The sequence below is a fragment of the Rattus norvegicus genome, chromosome 10, assembly GCF_021556685.1.
Source record: "Rattus norvegicus strain SHRSP/BbbUtx chromosome 10, alternate assembly SHRSP_T2T, whole genome shotgun sequence".
NCBI lineage: Eukaryota > Metazoa > Chordata > Mammalia > Rodentia > Muridae > Rattus > Rattus norvegicus.
The window spans coordinates 60,217,168-60,238,575 of record NC_141543.1 but is presented as its reverse complement, the minus strand read 5'-3'; the positions used below and the strand labels follow the sequence as shown (position 1 = coordinate 60,238,575).

The 21,408-nt window shown below is 48.2% G+C and overlaps 1 protein-coding gene across 1 annotated transcript; it reads left to right on the top strand.

Annotated features, from left to right (window-relative positions):
- The first annotated feature begins 7,983 nt into the window (after positions 1 to 7,983).
- Atp1b2 (ATPase Na+/K+ transporting subunit beta 2) lies at positions 7,984 to 14,237 on the top strand. Its single transcript, NM_012507.3, is given in 7 exon segments — positions 7,984 to 8,671; positions 10,389 to 10,517; positions 10,803 to 10,907; positions 11,009 to 11,214; positions 11,433 to 11,489; positions 12,324 to 12,422; positions 12,534 to 14,237. Coding segments are annotated over 7 exon segments (873 nt in total). The 5' UTR covers positions 7,984 to 8,559; the 3' UTR covers positions 12,699 to 14,237.
- Positions 14,238 to 21,408: the final 7,171 nt, after the last annotated feature.

Sequence of the window (21,408 nt, the reverse complement as noted above, 5' to 3'; positions counted from 1 at the left end):
CTCCTTTATTCAACAAATATTTACTGTGCTCTGGCAGAGGACCAGGCAGTAAGGCAAGCAGTGAGATATAAGGAAGAACAAAACAATCATGCTTCCTTTGGATGCTCACAGACCCTTAGGAGAGGCAGGTTTGCTTCCAAGGGCAACAAATGGAAGGATAAATGGAAGTTGTATGTGTTGCAAAAATGCACAGAGTTGATGAGGCTATGACATAGTCAGGAAGGCAAAGAGAGTTTTCCTGTGGATAAGAAAAACTTTCTTGGGGCTGGGGATTTAGCTCAGTGGTAGAGCGCTTACCTAGGAAGCGCAAGGCCCTGGGTTCGGTCCCCAGCTCCGAAAAAAAAAAAGAACCAAAAAAAAAAAAAAAAAAAAAAAGAAAAACTTTCTTAGGCTGAGCCTCAGGCACAGGAGCCACAGACACACACGCACACGCACAGGCACACGCACCCCTTTCTGGAAGCTGCCCTCTTCTCCAACACCCACACTCTGAGACTCCAGCTCCCATCTCTCAAATCAGTATAGAAATTTGTTGTCTAAGGTCATTCTGGTCTTTGGCATGGCCACTGCTGTCCAGGGAAGGGGCAGCAGGGGGCGTGAGAGTGTCACACAGAGATGGTGCAGTCGTTCCGGGAAAGACCAGGAGGGAGCGGAAAAAGAGCTCGGAGTGAAAAGCTTTCCTTGCCCGTGGGAGGCCCGGAGTTCAGTCCCCAGCACGGCCAAAACAGGAGAGAAAACAGCAACTCTCCTAGCTTCGTTTTTGTTGCTGTTCCAGAAGTGTTTGCATTTTTCCACTAAACAAACAAAAAAAGTTTGTAGTGATTCCAACTGGAAAGAAAAGGCAGATTCATAAAAATTTCTGCCATCAAAGAGTTCAGGGGGCCGGGATTGGGACTATTGCTCCTGGTAGAGTGCTTGTCTAGCAGCAGGAAACCCCGGCTGGAAGATTGCGTAAAGTGGGCGTGCTTCGTGTAGGTGGAGAAGGACTTCCGGAAGTTCACTGTTACCCTCTAAGAGGCCTGCCTGTACTGAAAGAGACCTGCCTGCCGGGTTTGTTTGTTTGTTGTAGTACTGAGGATGGAATCAGAATATGTGCACGCTACACCGCCACTCTACCACTAGGACGTCTGCAGCCGGAGAGCCTGTTAAAAATCAAAACACACTATGGTAGCCCTCACTCTCCAAGGGAACCTTATTGCCCAACCAAGCCTCAGGCTCCATGTTTCAGCTCTTTTCACATTCATTGTGTCCTAGTTGCCAAGGAGTCCTCACACTCCAGCCCTGGGTCCCTTCTCTCAGTCTCGTTATGCATCCTTTGCTGGACTAGAACTTGCTATGTAGACCACACATGAAGTCACAAAAATTCTCCTGACTCTGCCTCAGGAGTGAGTGAACCACTATGCCCTTCCTTCCTTATTCAAGAACTTGTAGGGGTTGGGGATTTAGCTCAGTGGTAGAGCGTTTGCCTAGCAAGCGCAAGGCCCTGGGTTCGGTCCCCAGCTCCGAAAAAAAAGAAAAAAGAAAAAAAAAAAAAAAAAGAACTTGTAAACCAGTGACCCAGTGAGAATCCCAAAGGTCCAGCCTACAAATTCTCTCCTCTCTCCTCTCTCTCTCTCTCTCTCTTTCTCTCTCTCTCTCTCTCTCTCTCTCTTCCTGGAGCTGAGAACTGAACCCAGGCAAGCGCTCTACCACTGAGCTAAATCCCCAACTCCATTTTTACTTATTTTTTTTCTTTTTTCCCACCCCCATTTTTACTTATTTTTATTGTGTTGTCCATCCCACCTCCCACCCTGGCTGTCCTGAAACTCACAGAGATCCACCTGTTTGCAGAGTGCCAGGATCTAAGTCAGGTGCCCCTCACCCCCGCCCCCATTTCCCCCACCTCTTTTTTTTTTTTTTTTTTGTTCTTTTTATTCGGAGCTGGGGACCGAACCCAGGGCCTTGCGCTTCCTAGGCAAGCGCTCTACCGCTGAGCTAAATCCCCAGCCCCCCCCCCACACACCTCTTTTTGAGAAAGGATCTCAAGTATTCCAGACTGCGTTCAAAGATCTTGAACACCCCACCCACCCACCCAACTCCTCTGCCTCTACTTCTTCATGCTGTGGGTTAACAAGTTAGTTTTGTGGGGTACTAGAAAGAAACGCAGGGTTGGTTGGTTCGTTGGTTTCTTTCCTTCTTTTTTAAGATTTATTTTATGAGTAGAGTGTTGCTGTCTTCAGACAGACCAGAAGAGGACATCAGATCCAATTACAGATGGTTGTGAGCCACCATGTGGTTGCTGGGAATTGAACTCAGGACTTCTGGAAGAGCAGTTAACGCTCTTAACCACGGAGAGGTCTCTCCAGCCCCAGAAACACAGGGCTTCATGCATAGTAAGCAAGCACTCAACCAACTACCAAGTTACAGCCTCAGCCTCAGCCCCAGGAACCAAAGCCATGGGCTCTCACTCCCTGGACCTACTTTCTCTTCCACAGAGCACATGCCCAGCCTTGTTTCCCCAACTCTGTTTCTGTAGACTCCTCTCCACTCAGCCAGTAGCGTGTGTGCAGAGGAATCTTCCGCATGCCAGGGAGTCCAAACTCGTTCTGGCCCCTGGATTGTGTTCAGGGTCAGCCACCTGGGGCATACTCATTCAACGGACAGATCCTGTGTATCTACCACTGTCTGGCTTCTGGACACCGAGGCCACACTGGTGAAATAGACACACTCGCATTGTATGGTGGGAAGGGAATATTAACCCATACAAGAAACAAATAATACCAGCCAGTAGTAGGTGGCTCATTCCTGAAATCTCAGTTTTTAGGAGGCTAAGGCAAGAGGGTTAAGGCAAGGATAGCCTGGACTACAGAGACCCTGCCTAAAAACTCAAAACAAACCAAAATAATACTTAGGTTGCTATCTCAGTCTATAATCCCAGCACTTGGGGTCAGGGGGAATCAGAAGCAAGGACTTCGGGGTTGGGGATTTGGCTCAGTGGTAGAGCACTTGCCTAGCAAGCGCAAGGCCCTGGGTTCAGTTCCCAGCTCCGAGAAAAAAAAAAAAAAAAAAAAAGAATAGAAGCAAGAACTTCAAGGGTCATCCTTAGCTATATAAATGGAAGGCTGAGACCTTTTTTTTTTTTTTTTTTAATCAACCAACCAGGCTGGAGAGATGGCTCAGAGGTTGAGAGCATTCTGTCTTTCTGGAGGATTGGGATTCATTTCTTAGCATCTACATGGTGGCTCACAACTGTCTATGACTCCAGTTCCAAGGAATCCAACACCCCCTTTCGGCCTCTATGGGTACTGCACACACTTGGTGCATAGCCCTGCAAGCAAAACATCTGTATACAAATTAAAACGTCAGGCTGGATGTGGTGTGCATGCCTTTAGTTCCATTACTTGGGAGGCAGAGGCAGGAGGATCCCTTGAGTTCAAGGCCAGCCTAGTCTACATAGTGAGTTCCAAGCCAGCCAGAGCTATATAGTAAGACCTGTCTCAAAACAAACAAAAAAAAACTAACAAAACAACTCCCCTAAAATGCGCCATTTCAAACGGTAACTATAAAAGAAACAGGAATCAAGACTAGAGTAGAAGGAGGAAGGAAAGGCAGTAGTGGGAGGGGCATCAATCAGGTGATCAGGAAAGGTCAGTGAGGTAATGTCCCTGGAGCTGAGACCTGAACAAGGAGAAGTTACCCTGCAGGGAGGTCTCAGGTGTTGGCCAGCAGGGAGTGATGAATACACGTGGGCATTCATCCAGGAGGGCTGTGTTCTGGGTGGTTGGTAACTTCCTGACTTTGTGTGCTCAAGCTGTCTTAGGGGCCACTTTTCCTCTTCTTCCTCTACCCTGTGCTCTCCAGGACACTATGCCCTCAACCTTTCTTCTGCAGCCTGCCCTAGATTCCAGGATTCCTGACCGAAGTCCAAAGCTGTCTACACTCTTTCATTAAGACTGACTTTGCTTTGACACAGACTTTGCCAAGCCCCCACCAAGGGCATCTACTGTGCCTGCTTAACAGCCCTTGTCTTCTCCAACACCCACCCCCCCCCCTCCAAAAGAAAAGTTTCCAGATTTGGCAGCACACCCTGAAGCCCTCAAAGGCCTGGCCTACCCCACTGATTCCACCCTACCACCCTCGCCACTGCCTCTCTCTCTCCCTCCACCCCCACCTGCCCCCCCTTGCCGTCCTCCCCCAACCCCCTCTTTCAGCTAACATTTATTAGCTGCTGACAGGATGCCAAGCCCTCGCTGTGTTAGGTCATCTGCAGAGATTCTAAAGATGAAGAAGTCCTGATAATGTCCCTGTAGCCCTTGGGTGTTGAGAGAGATACATATGTAAAATGCAATTTAAAACAAACAAACAAACAAAAAACACAACTTTTTTTTTTTTTTTTTTGAGACAGTGTTTCATGTTGCCCAAGCTGGCTTCCAACTCTGTGTAGCTGAAGACGACCTGTGAATGCCTGATGCTCCTGCCTCTATCCTTTGAGCACTGGGACTACAAGTGTGTGCCACCATGGCAGATTTAAGCAGTGCCAGGGTGCTGTGGCTCCAGGCAAATCCTCTACAAACTGAATTATATTTCTAGGCTGCAATATACTTTCTTTATGTTTCTGCTTCTTCCCCCTCCCTCCAGGCAGGGTTTTACTATACAGTTCTGGCTGTACTCACTACATAGATCACCACCATACCGCACTCTGATCTAGGACCATGGGTTTGCTGAAAAAGTGCTCTAATATGGAGATGCAGTCCCAGACCCTAATAAGGATGACTAAAGGGAAAAACAAGTTCTGGTTCTAGAGGCACACACCTTTAATCCCAGCACTCAGGAGGCTGAGGCAGGTAGATCTCTGAGTTTCAGGCCAGCCTGGTTCACAAATCAAGTTCCAGGACAGTCAGGACCACTACACAGAGAAACCAAAGTAAATTAGTGAAAGAAGGAAGGAAGGAAGAAAAACAAAAACCCCACAAACCAGTGATATCTACGGGACACTAGAGAACCTAAATATTAATTTCATCAAGGAATATCAAAGGGATGAGTTATTAAATGTGTGAAGATGAACAAATGACTGTAACTCCCAGTCCCCACCATTTTTTTTTCTTTTTTTTCGGAGCTGGGGACCGAACCCAGGGCCTTGCGCTTGCTAGGCAAGTGCTCTACCACTGAGCTAAATCCCCAACCCCCCTCGTCCTATTTCTGAACTAGGTCTTTAACTCATTCTCCTACCTCTCATTTCCACCTTGATATCCTTGTTCAAGTCAGCTGCCACTCTACCTAGCTACCTAGGATGCTTACAGGCTGTAATGTCTCTTAACTAACTCCCCCACCCACCCAAACACACACACACACACACACACACACACACACACACACACACACAGAGAAATATGTGTTGTGAGGATAATATATATATAATATTTTATTTATTCTTTGAGATCTTTTGCACAGATACAATGTATTTTTTTTTTTTTTTGGTTCTTTTTTTTTCCCGGAGCCGGGGACCGAACCCAAGGCCTTGCGCTTCCTAGGCAAGCGCTCTACCACTGAGCTAAATCCCCAACCCCCAATGTATTTTTTTAAATAATATCTACTCACATTCTTCTCCAACTCCCCCAGGATGACACCCACCCACCCAAACACACACACACACACACACACACACACACACACACACACACAAGTTGACTTTATTTTTGTAACCTGGCTGGCTTCTGTTGTTGTAAAAATATAAAAAAATTAAAAAGTACAGTTGTCTTTTACCCCCACTAGGTCCGGCACCACGGTGCCCCAAGATATCTGCTGGGTATCTTAATTCTCAGTCAGCAAAGCATCTCACTCACTCTGCTTCATCCCCTATCACACTGCCAAAGGCCTCTCTCTGAGCCTGGCAGCAATCTCTCTACCTATCTAGTTCCCAAGGCAGGTTTCCATGCCAGAAACACACATCCCAACTCTGTAGTGGCCCAGCCTAGCCGCCCCCCACTCCATTACACTTAAATCTACACTCGAAAGAACACACAACACAATAACCTTTGACCCAATTGATAAGATATAATTGCCCACCTAAACATACAAAGCCCAGTACCATCCATCCCTTAAGAACATTAATAACAACCTGTAATACACAGAGCGGAATGTTTTTTTTTTCTTTTTTTTCGGAGCTGGGGACCGAACCCAGGGCCTTGCGCTTGCTAGGCAAGCGCTCTACCACTGAGCTAAATCCCCAACCCCACACACAGCAGAATCTTAACGTCACCTGCCATGGCTTCTCGCCCTCTCCCCATGTCTCTTCCTCCTTTCTGTTCCAGTCTCCTCCTCTTCCTTCAAACTTCTCTCCCACCCATCCTTTCTTCTCATCCAATGACAAGCCTCCTTCTATCCTGTACCTGCCCCTCTCTTGTATTTTACAAATTCAATGGGGAGAAGGTTCTGGTGAAGACACCTGAGTCCTGAGTACACGACTAAGCAGCTGTCCTTGAGGCAGTGGAATTAGCATCAAAATACAGATAATTCCAGGACAAACCACAACAGGCTTCAAACGTTATCCTCACACCTTTAGTTTGGGTTACGAGCATGGATTAACATACCAGGCTCTTCTTCCTTTTCTTCTTTCCTCCTCCTTTTTTTTTTTTTTTTTTTTTCCTGAGTTAGGGTCTAGTTATGCTGTCCTGACTTGACTTTGAACTCCTGACCTCAGTCAATCCTTTTACCCCAGGCTCCCAACTCCCAAGTAGCTGAATCCAGATATGGTCACCATGCCTGGTACATTCATTGAATTTAATTATGTCACTTCGCTAGTTTAAATGCTAGAGTTACTCCCATGATATTTGGAGTAAATATGGAATTACAGTCAGACATAGTTGTGCACACCTGTAATTTCAGCAGAGGAAGGTAACTCTGAGCTGGATATGATGGTACACACCCGCAATCCCAGTATTCAGGAGAATCAGGAGTTCGAATCATCCTTGGGTACTCCAGACCAGCCTGGGACAAATAAGATCCTGTCTCAAGAAAAGAAAAACAAAAAACAAAACAAACAAACCGCTGTATTATGGCCACTAAAAGTAATAAAATATCATAGTGATATATTTTTATAAGTCCACAATTTGGGAGGCAGAGGCAGGAGCACCTCTTCAAGGCCAGTCCTCCACGTGGGAGAAGAGGAGAGCCAATTCCTATTAGTATGGGCCATGGTGTTCCTGTCACAGAAAGGTAAAGATGATGGCCTCTGTTCTTTTTAAGCCATTGGGCTGCAACTTCAGTCTAATGGGATTTAACACAGCTTCCTCAGAGCTGGAGCATCAGTTGTAGGAGCTCCAACAAACATGGAGGGGAGAGCAGACCTGTGGGTGGGGGGACTGGGAGGCAGGGCATATGCAGACCTGGCGGTAGAACTAAGTTAAAGGATGCACGGAAATTCTGGGGCCTCAGACAAGTTTGGGAAGATGGCAGGGACCCTGGTTCTGGAGAACAGGTTGGACAAAGGAGCCAGTGGAACTGAGAAGGGTGTCCTGTGAAGGCTTCTATCCCTCTCTGTGTTCTAGTTTCTAGGCTCTTTCTTGGTGTCTGGCGCTTTTCTTTATTCTTCTCACATTCTGCCCTCTGTTCCGGAGGCTTTCGAAGTAACTCTATCTCTTTTTAAATTCCCTGCCCAGAGCCCCCCATTTTTGAGTACGTATCGGCTTGTTTTTCGGTTTGAGCTTCTAAGGGGGTGATTTTTTTCCCTTCAACTCTACCCAGACTCACCTTCTGTTTTCTTTTCCCACCTTGTTTCAGTACCGTATCAGGGGTCTGGGGAAAGGAAGAGCCCGCTAGGACCAAAAGACGCACCAGGGGGCGGGTCCAATTCCTCTATAATTTGCATATGTATGAGGTCTACTAGGCTAGCAACGAGGAGGCGGGGTTCCTGGGGGGTGGGTGGGAAGGGGGCGGACACCCTTAGAGTCACAGAGTATAAAGACTGTGCGCAGGGACCGCGCTCCCCGCACTGCTGAGGAGCGGAGCCTCCGATTGGGGGCCCCTATCCTTGCCAGCCCCCCCCCCCCCCCACTGCTCGTCCCCGCCCCAGCTCCCACTGGCTGGGCCAACTGTGGTGTGGCTGTCGCCGTTTGTCGGAGGAGCCTTAATCGGCCACCTGCCGCGTTCCACTGCCTCTTTACATCTCGGATTTCGGGGCGGCTCCCTCCCCCATCTTTCCCTGCTTCTTTGCACCCCGCTTTTTCTGCGTTTCGCTCGAATTTTGGAGCCGTCTGGTTTTGCACCCCTTTTTGTTTTGCTTTTAGGCGGTGTGTGGGGTGAAGGTGCCTTGGCATCCCTTCCTCTGGTTATCTTTCCCTGTTTTGACAGCCCCCCTTTCTATCGCAGTCGGGGGACCTAGCCTCGGTGCACCTCCGCCGCACTGCCAGCAGACCACAGCGCGTGGCTGTGCACCCCGGAATTTGCAACAGCTGCATATCTGTGATCGGAGTCTCCCTCGCCTCGCTCCCGCGCTCATTCGGTGCGTGGAGGGCTTCAGCGCGCAACGCCCCGGCTTCTCCGCAGCCCCCAGCAGCGCGCCGGGACTCGCCCCGTGCCTCCAAGATGGTCATCCAAAAAGAGAAGAAGAGCTGCGGGCAGGTGGTTGAGGAGTGGAAGGAGTTCGTGTGGAATCCTCGGACGCACCAGTTCATGGGGCGCACCGGGACCAGCTGGGGTACGCGGGGCTGGCGCGGGAAAGGTGGTAGCTGACCGCTCGGCGACGCCTTTGGGGCGCAGGGTCCCGCGGGCGTCGCCCCAGCTCTCCTGCCGGGTCCCTGGCGTCCAGCCCCCACTGTCGGGCTTTGGATCGGGAGGGGCCCGAATCAGCGGTCTAATCTCTCTGACTGGCCGCTGCGGAGGCGGAGAAAGTAGGTCACTGCCTGCCCGTTCCCCGCAGAGCCCCCTCGGGCGGGGGGTCGCGGGCTCTGCGCGCGTGTCCGTGCCACGGCGCTCCCGCTCCGGCTCAGGCCCTGCGGCTGCACACGGTCATCATCCCTCTCCCCGAAGAGTGCCCTAACTCTCCCTCTGGCTCTCACTAGCTAGCCAACCTCGTTTATTTTTAGCTCTCACCCACCCCCTTGGACCCTGGGAACATTCATGAGGAGGCGGATCTGGCAGGGGGGTCTTGAGGGGGGGCGTTCTTAACAGCGGAAGTTGTTTGTCTATATCCCACCATTGGGCGTTTGGAGCCTTCTGTGGCTGGCTGCTTTGTGGGTGGGGGGCTGCCAGGAGGGATGAGACTTTTCCACGCTTGATCTTTTCAGATGTCAGAGGTGGAGGAAGAAATGGTCACTGTGCTCAGATGGGTACATCCTCAGGCAGGGTGTTTACAAGGGACTCAGATGCCTTGGAGGGACTCTCTACCCTTACCTCAGGGATGTGCAAGGACTTTTATGTAGCCAGGGACTGCTGATGGGCACCTGGTGAGCTGAGGGTGACATAATTTACAATATATCCACATTGATTGGACACAGTCTTCATTAGACCACCCACCTAAGGCCTAGGGACCATGAAGGGAGGTCAATGCAGCTCTTGTCCTCAGGGAACCAAAGACCCTGTGGGATGTGAAGGCTCAATGAATGAATGCTTGGGATACTCAGAAGACTTCACAGAGGAACTCTGGCTTCTTAGGTGGAAGGACTGATAGTTCAGGGTGATTGGAATAGCAAGTCCTCCTCACATGAGGTCTAGGAGAGGAATCACGAGAGATGATGTCCAGGGAAGGCTTCTAGGGGATTCTATCTCTTGACTCTGGCCAAGATCTTGTGTGAGTTAAAGGTGGGGTGACTCATTTCAAGAGATAAGTAGGTAGGTAGGTAGGTAGGTAGGTAGGTACGTACATACATACATACATACATACATACATACATACATACACACACACACACAGGCAGGCAGATCTTGCTACTTGAGTCCTGGGCGCCTAGGCTCTAAGGTGGTAAGAATTTGGCTGAGAATGGTGTCCAATGCCAGGTTACAGATGCTTGTGCTAAGACAGCTCTAAATGTGAGTTCCAATGCAGCAGGAACAGATGTTATGCCTTTTCAGGGCCATGCATGGTTGAGAAGTTGGAAGTGTATTAGATGCAGAATGACAGTGGCCTATTCTTGGAGTTGTCACAACAACTATAGTCTAGGTCTCTTGTGGCCTCCAAAAGGTCGGACTTCACTGTGCCCCAGGAAGAGTCTGGAAGTCAGGGCTGGAGCTGGGCTCTGCCGGTTTCCAGCTTGTTTCCTTTAGCTCCCAGGGGAAGGCCCTAAGATATCCTGTTGCTCCTTGGCCTATCCCAGTCCACAGCGTGAGAGAGAAGAAGGATGAGTGGGCTTGGTGGGCTGGATGAGGTTTTTATAAAGGAGATGTAGAAGCTGCTGACTCTAGTTCCTCCACCCTAGCCTTCATCCTCCTCTTCTACCTCGTCTTCTATGGTTTCCTCACGGCCATGTTCACCCTCACCATGTGGGTAATGCTGCAGACCGTCTCTGACCATACCCCCAAGTACCAGGATCGACTGGCCACACCAGGTGAGAGAAGTTTCCCCTTACCAGTCACTCTAACTATGCTGCCTTCAAGCCCTCACAAGGAACTGACAGTTCTTTCCCGAGTTTGATGGGGGAGTTCTCGAACTTGGCCTTCCTTCCCGTGCCCTGCAGCTGGCAGTCACATGGTCTGGAGAAGTGGCAGATGCCACAGGAGATTGCCCTCCCAGGAAGGCAATTTCAGATCTTTGCCCCCACCTGACCCTGGGCTTCTTCCTATCTATCTTCCTCTTGTATGTGACTCCCAGTCTTCACTCATGTTGGCTCTAGGCTTGATGATTCGACCCAAGACTGAGAACCTTGATGTCATTGTCAACATTAGCGACACTGAAAGCTGGGATCAGCATGTTCAGAAGCTCAACAAGTTCTTGGAGCGTGAGTGTGGGGCTAGTCCAGGACCTTGGGGGAAGGAATCCAGGACCCTAGAAGTGAAACATCAGGCCTCTGACCTTCTCTGTCTCCCTCCCACCTCCTAGCTTACAACGACTCCATCCAAGCTCAAAAGAATGATGTCTGCCGTCCTGGGCGATATTATGAGCAACCCGATAATGGGGTTCTGAACTATCCAAAACGTGCCTGCCAGTTCAACCGGACCCAGCTGGGCAATTGCTCTGGCATTGGGGACCCTACTCACTATGGTTACAGCACCGGGCAGCCCTGTGTCTTCATCAAAATGAACCGGGTACCCATGACACTGGTCCCCAGGGAGGATGGAGGAGGGAGCTGGGGCCACCATCTGTTAACTAATGTGTCCTTTCATTAGGGTTAATGGGCATTAAAGAGATTTTTGGTAGTTTGTTCTAAGAGGTGGGGCTATTGGAAGCTAAGCCCCGGGGCTCAAAGGCTGGACAACCAGGGTATGGCAACTTCTTCTGAATCCACCCTCTCTCCTTTCTCTAGGTCATCAACTTCTATGCAGGGGCAAACCAGAGCATGAACGTTACCTGTGTTGGGAAGGTGAGTGTGTGGGCCCTCCTTACCAGCCCACCTGGTTATACTTCCTGGTTTCTGAGGGCTTCATCCATATCTCCCTATCTTTTTGTTCTTTCAGAGGCCTCAGCACTATAGGGACAAGGGGGTAAGAGTGGGTTCCTATACAGTTGTAGCTCTAAGGCTCTTAGCCCTGTTGCTTCTCTCTAGGATACAGAGAGTCTGCTTTCTGGGGACAGACAGACCTGTCCCCTCCTGCACCAAAGCCCTGGCCTCTGTTCCTTCCCTGTCAGCCTTCTCTTACATCTCAGTTCTCTGTGTTTCTTCCACACTCCCATCATGCTTCGTTTCTCAGTTCCCTTTAGAAGTCTGCTAGCTGCTGATCACTTAGCACCATATGCTACAACTAGTTGTCCTTGGAACCCTGTACCCAATTCTATCCTCTCTAGAAACTCTGCCCCCTAACCTCCCCAGCAGCTCCCCTCCTTCCTACTGAGCCTTGACTGTTTATCTGTTCTTTCTTGGCTCTGCTCCAGAGACCGATTCCCAAGGATGGGGTAAGAATTTGGGGTTGATGGTAGAGTAGGAGGCCCCCACTGTGTTGTCAGCACCCCGATAAGATGATAAGATCTACTCTGATGGTAGATAGGCCAGCCCTTTCTGGAGACATGCAGATTTGAACATGTGTGCATGCACACACACAAACACATACGCAGCTACCGAGCAGATGCACAGCTCAAAGAAAACAAATTTGAGAGGAATGATTTGGGATGAAGGAGGTGTGAGGGAAGTCTTCTGAGCTCTTCCAGGTGCCTGCTGTTCTTAACATCCTCTCCCCTTAACCTTCCCGCACCCCCACAGAAAGATGAAGATGCTGAGAATCTTGGACACTTCATCATGTTCCCTGCCAATGGCAACATCGACCTGATGTATTTTCCCTACTATGGCAAAAAGTTCCATGTAAGTCCCGCCACAGAAGATCCTTGATGGCGGCCCTGAACGACAAAATAGGGTTCTTGGGAAAGATGCCAAGGTACCAGGGGCTTAAGTCTTTTTCTTTGTCCGGCCTAGGTAAACTATACACAGCCCTTGGTGGCTGTGAAGTTCCTGAATGTGACCCCCAATGTGGAGGTGAATGTAGAATGCCGAATTAACGCTGCCAATATTGCCACGGATGACGAGCGGGACAAGTTTGCTGGCCGCGTGGCCTTCAAGCTTCGAATCAACAAAGCCTGAGGCTCCCCACCCCCTCTCACCCATACCCTCCTGTGGATGCTTCTGGAATGTCCTTGACCCTGCCTGATCCCTCCCTCACCCGCCCCAAAGGTATTTTTTATAACAGAGCTATGACTTGTCTGAGCCTCACACCCTTGCCTCAACTTCTCTACCTAGCCTGACGTCCACACGATTTCCAACATCTTCCAACCGTAGCTTAGCCAGAGACAGAGAGGAGTCAGGAGTTTTCTAGTTCAGGAGCTGGAGTTGTTACCGGGCGACAGATGACTTACCCAGCATGCACAAGGGCCTCTGCACTGATGGAGTTGTTCTAGTCTGAGTTGATGAATGAGATGCCCTTACAGCTCCTGTTTCAGTTTCTACTCCCATCCCCCGAGAGTTATAGAGAAGCGGTCCCATCCACCCGGCCTCTGCCGCCACATATCCCACGCCCCGTTCCAGCCATTTGCTTCTCAGGGGTGAATATTGTTTTCCCTCCCTTTACAACGCTCTAGCCGCTTTTCTTTTATCTCTCCACACTTCTGTCACCATAGCCAGTATCTTGGTGGCTTTGGCTTCTGGTTCCTCCAGCAGTTCTGTCCTCACCTCTCCCTTATCTTCCTCCCCTCTGAAAAGCTGCCATTTGTAGCTCACTACAGGTTGGTTCTGTGGCCTTTTCCGTCCTTCCTGGTACATCCTGCTTCTCCCTCAACTGACTCCAAAGGAGGACTGGAAGAGAAGTCTCGCGGAATGCTTCTAGAAAATTCTCTAGTAGGCCTAGACTTTTAACTTCTTCCTAGTCCCTCCTGTCATCCAAACAACTCCTACTCAGGCGGGCTTGACCTGCTCTGAATATCCACTTTGTTTTTAAACTAATGGCTCCCTTCCCCCACTGGCCTTCCCAGAATATCTTTCAAGTTCTCCTTCCCAGGGAGCTCTGGGGGAGGGGCCGCTGTCTTGGCTCTATCCCCAGTGGCCACCTTGGAAACGTCAGCTGGCTGGGGGGGACTCCCTGAGCCCAGATCTACCCACCCCCATCCTCTCTCTGGCTACTCCTTGCAAGTTGCTAACGGGTCACTAATGTCTTCCCTTTCTGCATGCCAGCCCGAAAACTTCAGACACCCTCCTCCAGCTCAGCTCTGAATTTCTTGGCTCCGCCTCCTTCAAACTCTTTCCCCTTTAAAAAACAAACAAACAAACAAAAACAAACAACCCCTAGAATGCCCCTAGAATGTTAAGAAAGAGCCGCCTGTACCAAGTTTTCTTCCACCATAGCTGCGTTTTCCTCTGGTCTCTCTGCTTCTCTTTATCCTTCCTAACCTCCCTCCTCTTCACTGCAGCCCCATCCTGTCCTCAAGTGGATTCTTCCCTCTTTCCTCCCACTGGATCTGTATCTCTTCCCTTTGGGTATCCAGCTCTTCCTGCCCGTTCATCTTCCCGGTGGTCTCCTGAAGTTATTTAATGCCTGTGTCAGAACTACTGTAAGAGGATAAAGTACAATAAAATGGGAGCGATTATATATATATATATATATATATATAAATGTATATCAAACACAGAGCCCGGTGTGTGCTTGTCTTTTTCTGGAAGAACCCCCAGAAATGATTGGAGGATGGATTTGGGCGATAGATACTCCGTTACCCAGGCCTTAAGCACCGACTTCCATTTTGACCTCTGCCCTCCAGTGGCCAAGCATCACTTCCCTTCCCTTTCAGCGTCATTAAGCTGATGCACACTTTGTTGAGGTTTATAAAGCGCCTCTGTGGATTTTAGGAACCATGAGTACATACTTCAGAAAGCAGCAGAGGGGCTGGGGATTTAGCTCAGTGGTAGAGCGCTTGCCTAGCAAGTGCAAGGCCCTGGGTTCGGTCCCCAGCTCCGGAAAAAAAAAAAAAAAAAGAAAGAAAGCAGCAGAATCCTTGGCCCCAGTTTAACAGACACAAAAGAAGCACACGAGAGAAACTGTCTCCCAAGGTAGACTGGCGCTTCAAGAAGGCAGAATGAGCTGGTGACCACAGGATTCTTTCTTTTGCCAGGGGTTCCAGGGGGGAATTCTCTTAGAGGTGAAGGCACCGAGCTGGGACTACAGTTTAGGAGACTGGATTTGTAAATGCTTTGAGACAGATTCGTTGACTAGGTGAAGACGATTCCAACATACAAAAACTAGGAACTGTAGGATTCTGTTTTTTTCTTTTGTATTTGACACTTATGGTATTTCTCCTACCTTCCCAGTGCGAGTTTGTATCACCGTATCCAGTCAGGATCCTAATCTGTATAGGGGAAGGAATGTATTCATAGTGAATAGTAATTTTCCTCCTAGGCCTTAAGTGTTACATTTTGTTTTGGCTTTCATGATATTGTGCGTGCATATGTACAAGTTATCACGTTATCGTTCTAAGCAAATCCTAAGACCAATTCAGTGCCAAAGCAGACTGGCCTGGAACTCCTTGTCCTCTGAGCTTTGCTTCCTGAATACCGGGATTGCAGATGCGTGCCAGCTCCTAACTTCAATTTTTATTTAAAAACATAGTTAAATGACATCTGTGCATGTGCGTCCGAGTGTGGGTTTGTGTGCTTGTGGCTTTGTGTACATGGATGCACTGTCTGAGGAGGCCAGAGGTTTGGATCCCCTGGAGCTGGAGTTACAGGCACTTGTGAGCTGTCTTACATGGGTATGCATTCCTAACCTGAGCCATCTCTCCAGACCCGGCCTAACTTTAAGTTTTAGAGTATGTTTTCCGACATTTGATGATGGCAAACAGGGTCCCCTGTGTTGTAGTTTCCTCTCCAACCCGAACACCCCTGTCCCCTGCCCTTTTCAGTTGTCAGTGTTGGGAGTTGAACATGCTATGTGCCCAACACTCTCTCTTTCTTTTTTTTTTTTTTTGGTTCTTTTTTTTGGAGCTGGGGACCGAACCCAGGGCCTTGCGCTTCCTAGGCAAGTGCTCTACCACTGAGCTAAATCCCCAACCCACACTCTCTCTTTCAGTCACTATTGGCTACTTAATCTGCCTTTGAGTTTGTAATTGTTTTGGTCGGAAGTGCAGCTTAATGGTAGAGAACAAATGTAGCAGGTGTGAAGCCCTGAGTTCAACTCCAGTGCCGCCTCTCCAATCCCAAAAGGCAGAAGCCTGGGAATGTAGCTCATCCAGAAAGTGCTTGCCTGGCGTACCTAAGCCCCACCCCACCCACGCAGGATTAATTTCCAGGACCACAGAAAGCTGGGTATGGTGGTGGTGCATGCCTGTGATCCCAGAACTCCAGGAGGCTGTCTGGAACCACTAACCATTCAAGGCTAGTATCCCCTTCAGTGGAAATTTCACATCAGCTTGGCCTATAGACCCTGTCTAAAGAAATTAAAAGCCTCCTGCCTCCTTTTGAAACAAGGATGCAAGTAGCCTAGGCTAGTCTCCAATTTGCTGCCATTTTCCTGTCCTGCATTAACTCCAGGCACTGGGGTGACAGGCATGGGCCTCTCCTCTCTCTCTCTCTCTCTCTCTCTCTCTCTCTCTCTCTCTTATCAAACTCAATTTCAATCTTGCTAAGATTTGTTTCTATTTTATGTGAGAGTATTTTGCTTGTACATCTATGCACCACAATGCATTGGATCGCCTGGAACTGGAATTACAGATGGTCGTGAGCCACCATGTGTGTGCTAGGAATTGAATTCCAGCCCTCTGGAAGAGCAGCCAATGCTCTTAACTGCTGAGCCTCTCCAGCCTCTTGTTTTGGTCTTTTCCAATACAGTAAAACCAAAGTTAGTGGACAGTCCTGTATGGTTTTCATTCCAACTGAAAATGAACTTAACACTAACCTATTTATGGTATTGATCTGCTGGTTGTATGACTGAATAGCACAGTGTTTGTATAGCCTGTGTGAGGCCCTCAGTTCACTTTCAGTACACACACACACACACACACACACACACGCATGCATATATATATATTAGCATTCAGTATGTATATGTATATATATACTCATTAGCATTCTATTAGCAGTCTATTACTGCGTTAATTAATTAAAATGTAATTTTTTAAGGAATGGCAGGTGCAATGTAATCAAATGCTTTTCAGCACCTGTTGATATGGTCATATCATTTTTTCCTTTTTGTTACCCTAATGAATTATATTAATAGATCTTAAGTTACTAAACAAACCATGGCTCTGGAATGAACTGGTTAGAACATAGAATTTCTCAAATTCAGCATTGTGATATTTGGGACGTTAAGTTGTTTTCTAGTTTTTTATTTTAGTATTTTAAAAACAAAATCTCATACAACCCAGACCTGTCTTAAACTTCTTATCACCCTATCTCCACTTCCTCAGTTCTGGGGTTACAGAGTATGTCACCATGCTGGGGTGCCTCGTTTGTTTGGTGATGAGTATTAAACCCAGAGCTTCATGGATATTAAGCAAATGCTCTACCGACTGAGGCACGTGGCCAGGTTTATTTCCTTCCTTCCTTCCTTCCTTCCTTCCTTCCTTCCTTCCTTCCTTCCTTCCCTCTTTCTTCCTCTTTCCCCCTTTTTGTTTTTTGTTGTTTTTTTGTTTTATTTAGATGGGGTTTCTCTATGTAGCCCTTGCTGTTCTGAAACTCAGAAGATCTGCCTACCTCTGCCTCCTGGGCGCTGGGATTAAAGTCATATGCCACCACTGCTGGGACCAGCTTATTTCCACTCTGGATGGAAAGAAGAGTCTCTAACATGGTATGTATACACTCCACGAGCTACACTCTTAACTCTTAGTGTTATTATTATTATTAATATTATTATTTATTGACATGGTCTCACTATACAGCCTTGGCTGGCCTTGCACTTGCTGTGAAGATCAGACTGGCATCTAATTTACAGAGATCCTCCTGCTTCTGCCTCCTGAGTGATTGCTGGTACTAAAGGCATGTGACAGCACGCCAGATTCTTATAATTTTAAATAAAGTCAGAGATTTTACTCTTTTCCTATGGCCCAGAATAAATAGTGGGTCATTTGCTTATTCATATTTTTCCTTTCAGACTAGCTCAAGTTCTGTTTGTCTTGAGGTGGAATCTCCTGATGTTGGACAAGCTACCTGGCATGCTGGCTTAAGTAGACTATGGTTATGTAGACCAGTCTGGCCTTGAACTCACAGATCCTCCTGCCTCTGCTTCCTGAGCGCTGGGATTAAAGGCATGGGCCACCACCTCCAGATCCTTTCTTTTTTGAAGTGGGGAATTGAAGAGCATGCCTTCAGGATGACATGCTCTGACACTGAGTTACACTTCTTTTTTTTTTTTTTTGGTTCTTTTTTTCGGAGCTGGGGACCGAACCCAGGGCCTTGAGCTTCCTAGGTAAGCGCTCTACCACTGAGCTAAATCCCCAGCCCCACTGAGTTACACTTCTGACTCCTAGGTTTCCCCCTTCCCTCCTCTGTCCTTCTTTCTCAATGATACTGTCTTACTATCTTGCCTAAACAGACTTGAAATTTCTGAGCTCAAGTGATCCTCCGGGCTCAGTTGCTGGGCAGCTGGATGTGTTACTTCCTAAATCTTCCTTCCTTTCTTTTCTTTCCCATTTCCCTCTCCTTCCGTTCCTCTTTCTTTTCTCCCTCTTCTCCTTTGGTGATGGTACTGGGATGGGCCCAGGGCTTTGCACGTATTGAGTCTCGGCCGAGTATACTCTCAGCCCTTAGCTTTTCCAAGTATACATATACTTTAAAGTTCTGGATTTTTAAAAATCCTGATTCAAGTTTTGCGTTTGTCCTTTCAATTTATAGCTTTAATTTTAGGATGAGTGTGGGTTCCTTGAAGACTTAGTTATTTGCTTTATTTGTGTGTGTCTGGGTGTATGTATATGTATCATGTGTGCACCTGTACCATGTGCATGTTTCCACGTGTGCATGTGTGTACTGTGTGTACACCATGTGTGGATGGTATGTGTGTACTGTGTGTGTGCAGTTACTCTGGAGGTAAGAAGAGGTTGAATCTCTTGGAGATGTGTGTTTGTGAGCCACTGGACGTGGGCACTGGGATCAGAACCCTGGAAGAGCAGCATATACTTTTTTTTTCTTAAAGATTTATTTTATTATATATAAGTACACTGTAGCTGTCTTCAGATACACCAGAAGAGGGCATCGGATCTCTTTACAGATGGTTGTGAGCACACCATGTGGTTGCTGGGAATTGAACTCATGACCTCTGGAAGAACAGTCGGGTGTTCTTAACCACTGAGCCATCTCTCCAGCCCGCAGCATATACTCTTAATCATTAAGCCACTTCTCCAGCCCTGAAGTTCCTTTATTTTCTCTCCCTTAAACAATGACAGCACTCAGGGCTTTTATTTTCCCGAATACCTGGAACTCACTATGTAGACCAGGGGAGTGACCCTGGAACTCACAGAGCTCTGCCTGCCTTTGCCTCCCGCCCCTATGCTTCTTGCTTGCTTGTTTGAGGTAGGGTTTGTCTGTGTTTGTTTGAGATAGGGTTTGTCTGTGTTTGTTCTGGAACTTGTGCTGTAGATAAGGCTGGCCTCAAATTTAGAGATCCAATATGCTTCTTAAATACATTTCTAAATTAAAAAAATACATATGCTTGGAGTCATGACACATGTTTATTATAATCTCAGCATTTTGGAGGCAGAGGCAGGAGGATTAGAAGTTTGGGCTAGCATGTGCTATATGAGACGCCATCATCTCAAAAATGAACAAAATAAAAACAAAACAGCAAATAAAAAATCCTGAAGCCTTAACAAAATCCAGCCAGGATAGGGGTTGACTTTTTTGTTTGTTTGGAGTTTTATTTTTTGAGACAGGGTTTCTCTGTACAGCCCTGTACTGGAACTCACTTTGCAGACCAGGCTGGACTCTGCCTGCCTCTGCCTCCTGAGTGCCAGGATTAAAGGTGTTGCCCCATCACCACCCAGGTATGGAGTTGGGGGTGGAAGGGTTAACTCCTGGTACAATGTCTTGCTTAGCATGTCTAGGTCCCAGGTCTGATACCTCACCATTTCTCCAAAAACAAAAAGTAAGAATATATTGACCTAAAAAGTAAAAGTAGGTTAGAGTTATAAGGAGATTGGAGATTGGGAGATTTTTTTTTTCTTTTTTTCGGAGCTGGAGACCGAACCCAGGGCCTTGCTCTTTCTAGGCAAGCACTCTACCACTGAGCTAAATCCCCAACCCCCCTAGATTGGGAGATTTTACTCATATCATATGTATGTGAGTACACTGTCGCTGTCTTCAGACACACCAGAAGAGGGCATCAGAGCTCATTTAGATGGTTGTGAACCACCATGTGGTTGCTGGGATTTGAACTCAGGACCTCTGCAAAAGCAGTTAGTGCTCTTAATCCCTGAACATCTCTCCAGCTCTCGTAGAGCTGCTTTCTGAAGGGTTAAGGTAGTTGGACAGAATTAAGGGCAAAATAGAGGGAAATGTGGAAGGCCATTGTCTGACCCCTTCCTCCACTTGGAAAGCTAAATAAAGAGACCAGTGTTGAGGGTAGCCTGGGCTACTTAGTTAGTAAGGTACTGTCTGAAAATGAAAACATAAAGGAGTTGGGTGGTGGCGCTTTTGTTGAGCACTGTCTTGACGTTTACATACAGGCACAAATGGTGAGTGTGGGTAGATTTCGATCATTTTAGCCCCTCCCCCCTTTTTGCGATAAGGGGCTCAAATTTGTGGCCCTTGAACACAGTTCTTCGGATTTAGTTCTCTCTCAGTAAAGTTTTAGAACAAAAACAGGGAAAAAGCATAATGGGTTTGACCAGCACCACACATTCCCACAAAATTAGAAGTCAAAAAAGGTAACGCCTAGTTTGCTGTGAGAACGTTTGGCCCTCACAAATAAGTACAAAAGGTGGTCTTGAGGCTAAGGCTGGTCCCTTCCAACTTGTATAGGAGTCTTGGGCAAGGACTCACACTGGCTCTTTAAACCTGGGACATGCAGGGGACAGCGGCCCCAAAGTCCCTGTGGACCTCAGCACCCCTCTCTCCATTACCAAGAGACATGGCCAAGCCATGTGCTCACCGACTGCTCTCCCTACTGGCACTGGCTCAGCAGGCTATGAGGAGCTTGGCCCAGTCCAGCTCTTTGAGAGCCAGCAGCACTGAGGAAGGGGGTGGGTAAGAGGGTGTTGGGCTCCCCAATTCTGACTCTCCTCCCTACTCCAAGAAGCCCTTTCAAAGGATTTCCTGGCAAAGCGCAAAGCTTCGATGCATTCACTCGCCTGGCACGAGGCCCGGGATCTGGGGCTGCTGGGAAGGCCCCAAACCTCACCTTAACTGCTCCCAGTTTCCTGGGACCCCAGCTGGCAGGCCTCCTACTTGTCTCTTCATCCAGGAGCAGTCACCCCCTTCCCTGTGGAACCCAGGCACCCTGATCCTTTCTTGTGGAGCAGATGGCCCCTCTAGAGGCTCAGGTTTGCTAAATCAGACATTTAAATCCCTTAATCCTTGGTGAGAGGCTACCGGGAGGACAGCAGGAGCCCAACCCTAGAAGTAGGGGTGGGTGAGGACTGTGCCAGTCCTGGCAGGAGGGAGGAGGGACAGTCGGTTCCCAAGTTATGAATGGAGTCACCCCGCTCCCTTGTTGTCATGCAGCCCACAGACTGACCCAGTCCCCGGCTTTGTTCCTCTTCTGGAACCCAAGTTCTCCATCCCTGACTCCAACACTGCCTGCACTCAGGTGGGTGCCTCCCAAACTCATCCCTGCACCTGGGGGCCCATGCAGCTTACGCTGATATCAGCTTCTCAAAAACCA